At 45.2% G+C, this 15161-nt stretch overlaps 1 protein-coding gene across 2 annotated transcripts in view; it reads right to left on the bottom strand.

The window, feature by feature from the left end:
• dync1i2a (dynein, cytoplasmic 1, intermediate chain 2a) overlaps positions 1 to 13399 on the bottom strand; it is a 25201-nt gene extending 11802 nt beyond the window's left edge. Inside the window, exons 1-6 of one of the 2 annotated variants that reach the window (XM_080838933.1) lie at positions 13300 to 13399; positions 10308 to 10424; positions 10059 to 10176; positions 9048 to 9138; positions 6209 to 6324; positions 1 to 64 (exon numbers count right to left, since the gene is read on the bottom strand). The exon at positions 1 to 64 is cut by the window's left edge and continues 32 nt beyond it. In XM_080838933.1, coding sequence (XP_080695059.1) covers positions 1 to 64; positions 6209 to 6324; positions 9048 to 9138; positions 10059 to 10176; positions 10308 to 10415 — 497 coding nt within the window. In that variant the 5' untranslated portion in view covers positions 10416 to 10424; positions 13300 to 13399. Of the gene's footprint in view, positions 65 to 6208; positions 6325 to 9047; positions 9139 to 10058; positions 10177 to 10307; positions 10425 to 12565; positions 12680 to 13299 lie in introns of those variants that run through there. The other variant, XM_080838932.1, reaches the window with a different exon arrangement.
• Between the last annotated feature and the right edge of the window lie 1762 nt (positions 13400 to 15161).

Genomic DNA, 15161 nt, shown 5'->3' with positions numbered 1-15161 from the left:
TCCTTCTCCACCTCTTGTGCAGGCTCGGATGGAACCATCTCTTCCTCCTCCTCCTCCTCTTCCTCTGCAAAGAGAAACACACTCTGATTAGCCAACAAGTGTGATACAAAAGTGCACAATGGCGCCTAACGCCGCGCCACAATAGATTTCACTTTACTATTCAGTTTCAAAGCCCTACAATACAGAGGGTCGATGGTGTGGAGTTCCTCACAAGAGGCAGATTAAGAATGCCTGTCTATTGTGATGACAAGAATAGTCACGTCACTGCAACTCGTGGATGAATACGAGTGCTGAGAAGGTGTAGCACAGAAAGATGAATAAGTGTTTGAAGACAAGAAACGCAGTGGCTACTTCTGAAGTGGGCGCATAATAGCATTTAAGTGCTCTACTTCCAACACAAATACTTACTTTATTTGTAAGTATTTACAGTATAAAACATTTATCACTCTTTGAGGTATGTTTTTAAAGCCAACAGTTGGCTGCCAACTAATTCTAGTATCTTCTTGAAAATTCATGGAATATGGTCATGTGAGGAACAGATAAACACACCTGTTGTACCCACTAGATAGTTCTGGGGTCTAGGATGAACTACTCCGCAAATATGTAAGGAATGATTTCAGAGGACGGCATTGTCAACTACATCACCAAAACACACCAGTTACAATTCTAGTGGTGTGGTTGTTTTTGCATGATTTAAGTAGTACGTTTGTCAGTTTCAGTCCAAAAAGGCTCACTGCAGCTTTAAATAAGTTTACGTTTTACGTTTTAATACCTCACATCATGTTTTAATAACACAAACATGACGCAAAACTAATTGCACAACACATTCGCTTCATTCACAAGGTAATGCAACAGACCTTCCGTTCTACCCAATTTACAATCACAATGTGTTCTTCCAAATAACACATAACCAATCAATGAAAAAACATACAATCAAACATGACAGTCAATGCAGCAGTCTCCATTTGTTGAGCACAGATAAAAGCAGTCCACCCCCCTCCACCCCCCTGGCCTCCCGCCTCTATCATTGAGGCTTGTATGGGTATGGAGGTGGGATGATTCAGTGGCTGTGCCGAACACTTGTTTGGCCTGCCAACACAATGTCACCTCGCTGAAAAGACCTGCGACTGCAGAGCGTTAAAGGTTGTCATCCGCCTGAGCGGGGGGAGAGAGAGAGAGGGGACACAGCAGGGGTCGCCTGTCTTCGTTTGGCGCCGCTAATGAGACCGGCCGGCCATTCAACAGGGAGTGCACTTGTTAGTGTAGCCGCGTCTTCTGCTGTCCGCAGTAACAGGTTGCCCCCCCCCCCACCCCCCCCCCATCCTCCGCCCCTGCCGATACCACCCACCCCACCCCACCCCACCCCACCCAACTAAAAAGGCGCAGGGGTGCTGGGGCGTGAGGGCGTGGAGCAGCTGCCCTGAGGCCGCTCCCATTGGTTCGGCCAGCTGACAAGACAGTATCGAGCAGATGGCGCCTGCCGGGATTGTCCTGGCGGCTCAGAGGTGGCATGAGGATGGCACAGAGGTTTCTGCCTGACTGATCCTAGTCAAGTCACTAGAGCCCCCCCCACCCTACCCCTACAACCCCCCCGCTCTGTCCCCACCCCCTGCACTGCGAGCCTGTGCAATTACAGACCCGCTGGGGGGTTTGACGATAGCTATTCAACCTCGGAGGATGCACAACAAAATACAGCTTGCAGCCTTGACCAGCTGGCAAAGCCACACACTGCAGCCTGCAACTCCACCGTGGGCTTCTCTCCCCCTTTTCCATTCTTTCCTTCTTTCTTTCCTTTTTTCTTTCTTTCCTAATCACTTGTTTCCTTTCCCTCGTGTCCCTCCTCCAGCCCATTAACAAATAAACTGATACATGTCTGCAGGAGACCGAAAGGGTGAAATATGCAGATTAACATGCACCAGTGAAAGACTGACGATGAATGACTACTGTAGGCAAGTGATCGTCGCGCAGAAAGGGACAACACAAAATCTGGTAAGGGAATTGAAGGCTAGAAAGCATTGCCTTTCCCACAATCACAACGATAATGTCAGCAGTAAATCCCATGCGACGCCCAAGCCCTCTCTCCCAGTGCCTTGGCCCAGTGGGGGGAGGTGGAGGAGGAAGCTGGGGGTTCTGATGAGTTTACAGAACCGGGTTGATGACACAAGCCATCTCGATATGCGGGCCATGCTCTGGGGGGGTGGGGGGCTGGCACCAAAAAACCCGGAGAAGGTTAAAATCTTTCCCTTCAAGGGCCTCAATCAGGCTTAAAAGGAAAACAGTAATCACTGTCTTTCAGCCGGTCTTGGCCAGGCTCGTCAGCCCCTTTCCCTGTCAAGGCAGCCGGAGCAATCAACCTGCCAGGCATTAGGAGAGGGAAGACAATCTGAAAATAAAGGGTATAATGCACCTGCCAGCAAAAATGGCCATTTGGAGAAAAGCTAGTGATCCTGGTGACCCTGTTGGGGGGGGGGGGGGGGGAGGGGGAGTGTAGAGGGGGGTTTGCACCGAGGGAAAAGAAACATTTAACAGAATTTGGGGAGATCTGCGATCTCCTGCATGCACTGACACCTCCCCTCAAAGCAGGTCCAATTATGGCTTTTGTATCACTTAAGGAATAAAAGCTTTTTGGTGGGGGAGTGGGGTGGTGCTGCTGTTTTTCTGGGGGGGGGGTGGGGGGGTGGGGTAATCGCTGGGGCTTTGTCAGAGGACAATGTATTAATGCGAGCGCTACAAGGGTCCAGTGTTGTACGAGTACAAAACTAATGACCTTTACTTTTTCCGCTGCAGGTGCATTCCCTCCTGCTATAGCCCCGCAGAATGGGGCCACCGAAATCTGACTTCCACTTTCTTTCTATTGGGAGTTTATTCAGGGCCAAATGAAACAAACCTTCGGCTTCCACTGTTTTGGCCTTTGTGAGTTGGGGGCTTCCACTGTTTCGGCCTTTGTGAATTTGGGACTTCCACGTTTCGTGTATTGATGGGACAAGACAACTCCGAGGCCTTTTGCGTTCTCCTTGAATGTAAGTGTGGACAAAGAGGAGCGTGCGGAGAGCACTCCCTGGGCCCGCAAGCACAACAGAACAAACGCTTCCTCATTCAGAGCTCAACTAAAGCCCCCTTTCAGACCAAACTACACAGGAATATAGTTATTTAGTTATCTTTTCAAGGTTTGTTTGAATTTATGTCACGCCATTGTGCAGGGAACTTGCCGCTAATTAAGAGGCTCTATCTGAACGGCCACTGTTATCTTTAAAAGCTAATGTTTTGGCATTAAAAAAGCCTTTGATGTTGACCATCTCCTATATATAAAATGGACATTTAGTATGGGGAGTTTAATTAATCCATTACAAAAATAGTGTACTTCAGGCACTTCAGGGTATTTACCATGAGATTAACATATCCTTAAAGTAAAATGCATAAAGAAGTGCAACAGAGTTTAGCATCTATGAAACAAGATGCAAGATGAAACAAGATTTTTTGCCTCTCTTTCGTGGCTTGTCAATAATGTTTAGTTATATCCTCAGCAAATGAGCCACCTCCAGGACACGTCGGACCGCTCCAGGTACCTAATATCTTATGCAAGGTATCCGTGCTGGGAAACGCATCCTTCCCTGCAGTGTTGAATCAGCAGAGAGACAAAAGGCTTTAATTTGAGAATGCGTGCCGTTAGCACTGCTGGTGCTGGAGTGCAAGGTCATACGGGGTCGCCTGTGTTAAAAGTGAAACACTCCAAACAAGAGGCTGTTGAGTTCTTCAAGTGATTAAAAATATCCAGTGATTAAAAAAAAGTAATGTCTTTTTACCCTGCTTGAATAGAACGTGATTAAAACAATCTGATTTAATTAAATTTCAAATTTACTCAACTGCTTTGTGGTTTCCAGTGTTCTTGAAGCCTTTTCAGGGCATATGCAGGCAAGCCTCTCCATGGCTTCCAATCCTTGTATCTTTTCCCTCATAATTACTGCCTCTTGTGACATGCCACTAACTGCCATTGCATAATACCAAAAGCCTGCTGTCTGAACATACAAATATGCATCAGAAATCTCCATATCGCAGCTAGTATATATGTGGTACATTACATGGAGTAAATAAACAATACATTTAACCCCAAATCCATTAAGAAGATGTGGATGGATTCAAGCTTCTCTTTCTTTCTTTCTCTCTCTCTCTCTCTGTCTGTCTGTCTCTCTTCCTCTTCTTTAAAATCATACTGTCTGTATGTAATCAACCAAACCCATTCCCTTTGCATCTTCCCCCCCTGCATTAAGGCAGATGGGAGGCAGTGTTTTCATGAGACAGACCACTGCTTCTCTCGCTGATGGAATGAATGAGAGAAGGCAAACCACTGCCTCCACCAGCGTGCCAATTAAGGCCAATAATCAACCAAAAAGCGTGGCATCGGGGGGGCGGCTCTCTGCCTCTGCCTTTGCCAGCTCGCTCCCCGGGGCAAGATGGAGAAACTGACGGCCACGGGCACCCCCGCAGCCACCCCTACCCCACCGCCCGCTGACCTTGAGAGGCCCTGCTCCGCAGCTTCCTCTTGACAACATGATGAATCGCTCAATCAGTGCACGCGCCAGATCCCCCTTACAGTCCACCCCAATATCAAATATGCCAGGCAGGCGAGAGACGGGGCTGGGGCTGGGGGTGGGGGTGGGGGTGGGGGTGGGGGTGAGATAAGGTGGTGGTGATGGGGTGGAGTGGCGGACGATGTCGCTAACTCACCGAGTGGCGGCGAGAGTGAAGGCGTGAAAGGCTCACAATGTCACTGAATGCGTTTTGTTATGTGGCTGCCAGGCGAGTGGAGAAGACAGGGAAGGGAGCGAGTTGATGAAATGATTACATAGTGGCGGGAGAGCAGGGGATGGGTGAGGGTGGGGGTTGGGGGGGGGGGGGGGGGGGTTCTGGTATTGAACAGGCTGCTGAAGCTGTTCTTGTTTAACACACTTTTCTCTACTTTCTCTCCTGTTTCTGTTAAACAAGGGTGGACAGTCTTCACAAAATGAGAGCTTCTCCCTAGAGTTCCGTGTCCACAGCAGGTCTAACAAGGGATCTCCCTTCACATTCCAGCCTGGAACTCAGTGGACCTCATGTTTAAAAGAACAACAAGGACCAGGAGACTCTGCCTGCTTGTATAACGGAGAAGCTAACAAACCCATCACCAAAAATCAATACTCCATCTAAACAAGCAAGGCAAGCCTGCTAGTGGTTATCAGCCCGTGAACCAATCAGATGGGGGGGGGGGGGGTCTAACAGTGATCTAAGACAATGAGGGCACATAATCACGACTCATGCTACATGTGCTCCACATAAACACCCCAAATCCCACAGCAAGCGAACCATTCCAACCCGAGTCTGTATGGAAGACGACCACATGAAAGCCCACTCATGGCTGTTCCGGCTGTATCGCCATGCTTCAGATGCATCAAGAACACTTTCTCATATCCTCTCTCCTCCTCTGGCTCCGCGCTGCTCTCTCCCCTCTCATCCTCCAAACTAATTGGGCAGCAGGACCCTGCCGGTCTGAGAATGGCTGGGGCTAAGAGGTGCAGGCCTCTGTGTGTGCGCCGGCGTCTGTGAATTTAATCTCGCTTTGCCTTCTTATGTTTCCCGGGCCCCTGCAATTTTCCCGGGCTTTCATCTCGGGGGGCTCGGTGATGCCGGATCATTTCCAATCCGAAGTCCACTTCCTGCTTCCACTCGTGTGATCATAGAGGCTCGCTGGTCGCAACCAACGTGAAAGGGGGAGGGGGAAAAAAAAGACGAAAAGAAAAAAAGACTAATGCCCTGAGTCATTGTTAACTGGCTCATATTGGCTCCAAATTTCCCTTGGTCGGGGGGGGGGGGGGGGGGCCAGCTCTGAATAGAAGTAGCATTTGTAGATATAGAGTAGTGGAAGGAGTAAGCAGTAGCTATGGTAGCAGAAATACACTCAATAAATTACCAGCTAAAAAAACACTACAGTCTAATTCATCATATGTCAGTGTTGTTCACGGGATAGCGGTCATAAAAAAAGCCTTGTCAATTCTGTAAACAGAGTTGCTGAGTTGTTGATTGTACTTAATCTGTTCACACCGCTAAGAGTATGCCATTCTATATTATAGATTCCAGACTCGTGACAAGGCCTGGAGTTCCCCCTCTTGAATCATGACTTTGAGGGTATGAGTAATCTAAGTGTAATCTATGAGTAATCTATGAGTAATCTCACCTTCCTTCTGCTCTGTCATCACAGGCGTCTGCGTCTCCTTGGTGTAGGACACCATCTCCTTTGGTGGGAAGTCCACGTGGGTGACCTTGGCCATGCCCAGCTTCACAGGTCCGCGCCTAAGGTCACAGCAGGGCATAACACACTTCATACACTGACAAGAACCAGGAGGCTCACACCACCACACACCTGGCCTCAGGTCAGAGGACACATGGCCTTTAGGAAACCATATTAACCAACGATGAACCACTGTTATGTTTGTAATTAAAGTAGGCAGGGAATCCCATATATTTTAAATTAATATTATTATTATTATTATAATACAATTCTTTTTTTTTACTGAATACAAAAGGAGAAATTGCAGGTCTATACCTATACACAATACAATTTCTGTTATATGGCATAAACGACTATGTCTAATGTGATATCTCAAGCTATTCACGAGTAGGGGACAGGAGAGTAGACATGAGACAGTAGAATTGATGGGAGGAAGAGAGTGACAGAGAGAAATAGGGTGGTGAGAAGAGAGAATGGATGAGAGGAATAGAGAGAAAGAGAGAGAGAGAGAGAGAGAGAGAGAAGAGAATGGTTGAGAAGCGAGAGGGAGAGAGAGAGGGTGGCGAGAGGAGAGAATTGATGAGAGGAAGAGAGAGAGAGGGTGGCGAGAGGAGAGAGAGGGTGGCGAGAGGAGAGAGAGGGTGGCGAGAGGAGAGAATTGATGAGAGGAAGAGAGAGAGAGGGTGGCGAGAGGAAGAGAGAGGGTGGCGAGAGGAGAGAGAGAGTGAAAGACAGAGGGTGGCGAGAGGAGAAGAGAGAGAGGGTGGTGAGAGAGAGAGGGTGGTGAGAGAGAGAGAGGGTGGCAAGAGGAAGAGAAAGAGAGAGGGTGGCGAGAGAGAGAAGGTGGAGAGAGAGAGAGAGAGGGTGGCAAGAGGAAGAGAAAGAGAGAGGGTGGCGAGAGAGAGAGAGGGTGGCAAGAGAAAGAGAAAGAGAGAGAGAGGGTGGCGAGGGGAGAGAGAGGGTGGTGAGAGAGAGAAGATGGAGAGAGAGAGAGAGGGTGGCGAGGAGAGAGAAGGAGGCGAGAGAGAGAAGGTGGAGAGAGAGAGAGAGAGGGTGGCGAGGAGAGAGAAGGAGGCGAGAGAGAGAAGGTGGAGAGAGAGAGAGAGAGAGAGAGGGTGGCGAGGAGAGAGAAGGAGGCGAGAGAGAGAAGGTGAAGAGAGAGAGACAGTGTGCAGTACCCCAGGTCAGAGTCAGAGTGAAGCAGCAGAGTGGAAGGATCAGAGTCCCAGTGCAGAGTCCTGATTAGTGTCACAGCAGCAAGGCAGCATTAGTGAAAAAGAGCAAGCACACACACACACGTACGCACACACACACACACACACGTACGCACACACACACACACACACACACACACACACACACACACACACACACACACACACACACACACACACACACACACACACACACACACACACACACACACAAATATACAAAGAGAGAGTGAGAGAGATACACAGATACAGAGGACACTGGTTAAGACTTCACACTTAGAGCACAATACTGTAAACATCCACAATCAGTACACAATCAACATAGACCACACATCTAACACATCTGGGAGAATGAATCTTATTTTAGAAAATGCCTACAAACACTGTTTAGGAGCATTAAGGACACGAATGGATGGGCTGGTCATATTAAGTAACAATTTTCAAGCTCTGGGCAAGAAGGCTATTTTGATAGAGAATGGTATCGGATGACCGCTTGTCTTTGGACGTAGTGGGTTGCAGGAGTGGGGACCTGCCAGGGTCAAACTGGTTTAAATTAAGACATCAGGGTGAGTCGTCCTCCCCCCCCATGTGTCACCCCCACCCTCTCCACTCCCCAAGCCTCAAGAGGACCAGGCAGAGACGGATGGAGGCCAGAGACGGATGGGGGGGGGGGGCTGGTCCAGCGTGACCTCCATGTGTGTAGGAAATGGTCACAGTGGTGACTGGGGGTATGAGTCAACCCGCCGGGGCCTGCTGTGGGCTCTGGCCAAGGCTGAGGTTTCCGCAGAGGCACGGCACTCTAATGAGAGGTTAAGCAGTCCCCCAGGCAGCTCAGCCTACCCCCTACTGCTGAGGGATTTATTTAGAGACTCTCCTAATCAAATGGCACACACGCTAAACAAGCACGGATACATATACACACACACACACACACACACACACACACACACACACACTTACGCACACTCTCACTCATGCACACACAAACACAGCATGATGTCTTACTAATATATTCATTATAAACTTTTTTTCTCACTAAATCCAGAGGAGTATTAGGCTATTGCTGTTAAGAGGTATGGAATTATTCAAATGCTGTGGGTTTGTCGTCAGCACTGCCCACACAAATGGTGGCCAATGTGATTACATGTAAATAATCATTTTTCCATTAACAGCAAAACAATGTTGGAAGTAATATTTGAGCTACTTAATCAGAGATCATGAAATGCTTGATCAAATCTCATATCTTCCTTTTAAATGTAGTTTTCTTCAGCACAGTGTTTCCTTCAGTTACGTGAAGCATGGTAGCGAAGAGGCCTTCATTAAACTAACTCAGAGAAAATGATTTTTATGACTTATTTAAACCTGTGCACCACAGACTGGCAAAGCCACATAAATAATGCTTTGTACCAGAAGGAAAAAAAAACCTTCATGCAATCCCGAGCCCAAGCCCTCCCACTCCCATGATTGCAGAGCCGCCTTTGCATTCAGAGGATGAAGGCCTCCAGCCTCCTCATGAGAATCAGCTTCATTTTGTCATTAAAATATTACGGGGGAGGGAGGAGAGATTATACCTGGGTCCCACGGCGCCGTCGCCCGAGTCTTGGCTGCCTGCCTCGCTTGGCGTGCCCACGGATTTGGCAGTGGGAGACATGGGTGGAGGCACTAGATACGGAGACAAACAAGCATCCCTCTTTCAGTGCCCACAGAGCAACAGTCAGCTCATCATGCATCCCTCTCTCAGTGCCACACAGAGCAACAGTCAGCTCATCATGCCAAAACACACATGTCACATCGAGCCGTTGGGCTGGAAAGACAGTGGGGGCAAAGAAAGAAAGAATGAATTGCAGAATGACAAAAAAAACTAAACTTGAAAAGCAATCTAAATAAAATCACCAGCAATTATGTGCACAACAATCCAAGTAGAGATTGAGCAGGATTAAAAAGGTAATTTCTCAATGTAAAGTGGTACACATTTCACACATACACCTTATAATAAGAAGCTTCAATGTGCTTCATGGTAAAATGTGTGACATATGTAGTTAAATACATTGAAACATAGAAAAAATGGTTTATTCTGAGAGTAGAAAAAAAAGAGGTACCTCAAGAGCAATTGAATCAAGTCCAAAACATACTTCACTTGCATTAATATACCCAGTGCATTGAAAATTGTATTCATCTTATCAATACAGTGAAAAGCAGGATTTTTAGTACTTTGAGTACAATTTTACCAAAAACTGTAGGACTTGAACACTGGAACCCAACACTGTGGTATCTCATTTTCTGAAGAACTATTCAAATTGGGAGAGCATCAGAGCCCACTACCTTCCCATCTGCTGTCTTGTTCTGTGTTTCAGCATCAAAACAATGCCACTGCTCATATCTAAGATAGACTACTTCTGCCCCCTTCTGTTTGGTTGCAAAACTGCACCTTAGAAAAAAAAAAAAACTTTATTTGATGACCTTTTTTCTTGTCTGACAGGGGACCTTTAGCCTGTTTGCTGACATTAAGTAAATACGTAAATATCTGTTTGTAAAAATGGGGTCTTGAAACTGACACTTGAGTGAGTATCTGGTGCTCTTACCGGCACACGATTCAGATGTGATGCCCATGCTCTGCAGAATAGCATCCGCCTCGCGGCGCTTCCTCTCCAGCTCGGAGTCATCATGAGGTTGAGCTGCATCCTTCTTCTGCTGCTCTACCTGCCAGAAGGGAGAGAGAGAGAGAGAGCTCAGCCTAAAGAAATGTGGAGAGCTTGACTGACAAAGTGCCCATTTTCTGCCATGTTAGTGTTGATAAGGTGTTGGTGTGTGGAGATGGAGCTTGTGATAACCTCTTTCTTCTTGCGGTCCTCCTCTTTCCTCTTCTTCTCCTCTCTGATCTGAGCCAGCCGCTGCTTCTTCCGCTCCAACTCAGCCTTCAGCTCACTCTTGTCAGACATGGCGCTGAGCTGAAAACACACAAAAAAACGCTGGCTTGAAGAACACTCCAACTCCACCTCTCTAAACTTCTCTGTCTCTCTGGCATCGTACACTTCCCCTCTAACTTAGCTCTGGCTAACACCTCAAAGCACTCGAAAACCAACACAAAAAAAGTCCTATTAGCCACTCTGTTTGGACCTGAAACTCTGCAGAGTAGACAGGAAGCATGCGGGGGAGTGGGGTTGGGCCGGGGGGTGGCGGGGGGCGGGGGGCAGTGGGGTACTCCGATCAGAGAAGTCCTGACCACCTGGTCTGGAGCACCCCTTTCCAGCCAGGACTCCCCATTCAGCTGTCCTTTGTTGGCCCGCCTCAGTGTCTGACTCTGGCGCGGCGCTCTCCAGCAGATTAGGTGGATAATTTCAAGAGTCACTTTTGTCTGCCCGCATACAGAATTAATCTGCTCTCCACTGGCACACAGCACCTGACCCTTTCAGCCAGCCAAAGGGTGCCACTTCAAGACATTGGTCTTAATTGCACTACTTAAGGATCGTCCCCCCCCCCCCAGCCTGAATGCAAGTTGGGAAGTTTTTTTTTTTCCAGCGTAGTCTGTGTTTAGAGCACTTCTAACACAATGCTTTTAGGAACTTTCAACTGTTGGAGCACACCATAGAAGGAATACATTTAAACAAACAAGGAGACCGTCGCTAACAAAAAGATTGACAGTAAAAGATCAACACACAAGTAACTATAAAAGAAAAAGGGGGGGGGGGGGGGGGGGTAACAACGTGAGGGGGGTAAGCACACTGAGGCTGTAGAAAAGAAAGAATACTTTAACTAATCAAATGTTGTTTTCATATAGGGAATACAGGCCTAGTGGTAGATTAAACACAACTGACTCAACAATGTCAACAAAGAGACATATCCTATCATCCCTCTGTTATGTCATAGGTTTCATGCACAAGACCAGAAGAAGAAATGCATTAAACAAACAAGCAGATTTGCATTTGTCACAGCCATTAAGAAGAAGCCTAAAAACAAAGGACTGCAGAAGCAATAGTAAAAGTCCAGACTACCATATTAGTGAATCACTGAGTAGGCAAATCTAATAACAAATATGTTGTTATGTTTTGTTTTTTTACTGAGTTATCAAAAGAGCCCTTTATGAGCAGCGCTCTGCCTTCATTACTCGTGAATGTCAGGCCGCTGTGCTGGGTGTTAACCCTGACTCAGCCTATCTGCCAAGCCACTTGCTGTTATTGTGTGAATTATTTATTTTCTTATGTAGATCACATCACTGGGTTTCACATGTTTTGCCATTATGATGCTGAGTGCTGCCTAAACCATCCTCATTCAATCACAATCATTATTGTGCAGTTCCAAACACAGTTTTCTTTCTGGTTGCTGTGGCTGTGGCTGCCAATTCTGATCCAGCAATCAGAAATCTGAATTATGGGTGCATTATGTACTGATTTTATAAATGAACAGCTTTGCCTACGTTCATGTCAAAATCAGGTCAAACTGGGGGTGTGTTTGAGGATTAATGAGCATATCATTCCTTTTGGAGTATTTTTTGGGTACTTAGTTAAATCACATTGCTTACATTCACCTAACAATGAAACAAGAAGGTATCATGTCAGCAGAAACAAACACCTTTTTTGTCCCTTCTTGTAATTCCGTATTTTTTTCTTTTTCAGGTCCATTTTAGTCCATTGATGTATACTAATGAAAACAATAACGTTTTATGAAGTAACTGCCTGTTTCCTATTTTTCAATTTCAGAATAAATGTGTCAGGTTAGGAAAATAATTTCAGAACAGACAAATGGGCAGAAGTGCTCTCATGATACTTACATAAAGACATAACTTTTATGTAAAGTACAAATACAATTGTTCAGTGACAACAATGTGTAAGGGGTCATGTTATCTGTAAAGATTATGTATTGTGACCTGATCTGGCTAGCCTTCGATACTACGTCTCGTCATCTCTTAATTGTAATCTACATTGTCTGATATAGCAAGCCATAAACTCCACATATCTTCACATTCTGATAGTAATCACTTTTGAGCTCGGTTACAAATGACATCATGGACCCTTCCTAGCATCAAGCAACGATTGCGGAAGCCATGCACTCTAGAGTTTACAGCAAATACTGAATTCACCGATCATCATACCTGTTCAAACATTACCGAGCCAAGCATAAGGACATGTTTGCTCGGTGTGTGATGACATAGCTAGCCATCTCAGACCTTCTAGCTGGCATATGATGCCACACCCAAAGAAGTCAGAAGCAAACAGCTGACACAGCGTACACTTATGCCGATAAGTGTGAATAATAGGCTAACGTTACTGAAGGGTATTGCACTGGACTAGCTAGCACACCGGCTAACGAGACAATTCTCTGGTCTTCCAAGAACAACGCATACATGCTGTCAGGACCCACACTGCTGTGACCTGAGACATAATAATAATCCTTCCTTGACCAAAGCTTTCCTGCCAGCTAAACAGGCAAATTCCAAGTTCAAGTTAGAGCCAGCTAAACTTAGCTAGCCATCATAGCTAGCATACATGTTTCGAAATAACATTATACATACTTGTTTCTACAGCCATTCATTCAACGTTACCTAACCTTGGCTTACTGAAATGAGAGGGAACTACTAAGTTCGTCTTCACAATGTGTTTATGTACATAGCCGTTGGAGAAAACAACTTTGATGATAATACTAAAGGCAAAAAAGATGGCTAGCTAATTAATAGTAGCTGATGAAGTCTGGCCAGTCAGGCTAACGTCAGTCTGTGGTTTCAGGACATAAACATATATAAACGCACAATTTCCTTTCATCATTGAAGCTAATTTTTACACGCAACATCATATGATAAGTGCTTGATATTGATTACAAACAACTAACCTGACAGTAACGTTAGTCTGGTGTTCCTTCGGCTAGAATAATGCAACCGTGCTAGTGCTACAAACAACTTTTCCTGGTCAGCGGGAGGTTGAGGTGCAATACTACGGGTACCCGCGTAGCACAAATGGATGACAAGTTATTATGAAGATACACCAAGTTCTGTGGCAGGCTACGCTCTATAGTTCATTGTTATAATAATAATTTAATAATTTGAACTCTCAAAGAGATAAATAAGTGCTTTGTGACACTTAAAGTGTATAATATGTTAGAGCGATTTTCAAGAATATTGCACCCAACAATTGCAGTTGAGTGGGTTCAGTAGACTACAGCCTACTGATACTTAAATCAGTGAATTTTTTTTTTGGGAATATATCATCTTTTTCAAATAGCTACTGATCAGGCAGAAACTGATAGTAGTGTAAAAGCAGGGGACGCTGTCACATAGGCCTAGTGCACTTACTGTGACAAATACACTTCTTCTGGATAACCATGCATCATGCCATCATGCCTATTACAGCTGTTCCAGGTGTTGATTTGTGCACTGACTAGGTTCCAAATAAATAGAGAGCCTGCCAGGAGAGGAGTTGAAGTATGTTTCTGATATCTGATGTAAGGCCGTCTGTATCATCATTTGCATCACAGTCGAGCACTAAAGCCTGGCTTACTGTAAAGGTACATAATTTTACTGATTTTGCAATTTAATACAGGAGAAGAGTTTTCAACAAAAAAAAATTAAAGCCACAACAACAGTCCATCTATATCATATCAAATTAAAAGTGAGTAGGTGTATGTAATTATTCATAGCATTATTGTGAAGAAGTTACATGTCTGTTAGTTGTTACTCTCTCTTAAATAACTATCCTATGCTACACATTTTGTGAAATAGATGTACATTTACAAATATAATTCTCCCCAAGCAAAATGCTTTTGTGGCCTCACCTGCACTAATGAAGACACAATTTAAACAGATATTGATGGTTGTGGCTTTTTTTTTTTTCAATTTTCACAAAATGTATGAGAACATAAGAAATACATAAACAACACAAATGCACCCTGATGAATCATGACGTCAGGTGGTTTTGTTTTGTTCACTTTTTTATGGTATGTTCTATTGAACTTGCAAACAAATTAATAATTAAGTTTACTCTGCCTATGTTTTATGGCATTATATGAACTATGCAAGTAGTGGCTGCAGATGGTTCTCAGGGAAAAGCCTGTGCTTGTATATTGTTCTCAGATAACATGGTGAACGTGGTGTCTCTCATATGCCTTGCTGCTGTGTAAACCACAAACCTAGGCCACGGTTGATTCAGTTGAAACAGGGAAACAGCAAAAACCCATTTAGTTGTGCAACTGCCACAGGTTGAAAGCAGGTGGGAGATAAAAAAATAACTTTACATACATTAACAAGAAAGGGGCTTCAATTGCTTAATCATACAAAATAAATGTATATATATACAGTACTGTGCAAAAGTTTTAGGCAGGTGTGAAAAAATGCTATGAACTAAGAATGCTTTGAAAAATGTAAACAATAAATGTTTATTTTTTATCCATTTACATGGTAAAACTGAGCACAGCAACAAGACACAACGTAGTTATACTGCATCAGCAGGGTCTCTCCCAGACAAAGATTTCAAAGCAGACAGGGGTTTCAAAATGTGCAGTTCAAGCTCTTTTGAAGAAGACGTTGAGGATCGTAGACGCAGTGGTCAGCCAAGGAAACTTAATGCAGCTGATGAAAAACACATCAAGCCTATTTACCTTTGAAATCAGAAGATTTCAAGCAGTGGCATCAGCTCAGAACTGGCAGAAACCAGTGGTACCCAGGTACAGACATTTACTATCCGGGGAAGTCTGGCCCA

Source organism: Sprattus sprattus (genome assembly GCF_963457725.1).
Source record: "Sprattus sprattus genome assembly, chromosome: 5".
Classification (NCBI taxonomy): domain Eukaryota; kingdom Metazoa; phylum Chordata; class Actinopteri; order Clupeiformes; family Clupeidae; genus Sprattus; species Sprattus sprattus.
This window is presented reverse-complemented; position numbering and strand designations above follow the sequence as displayed.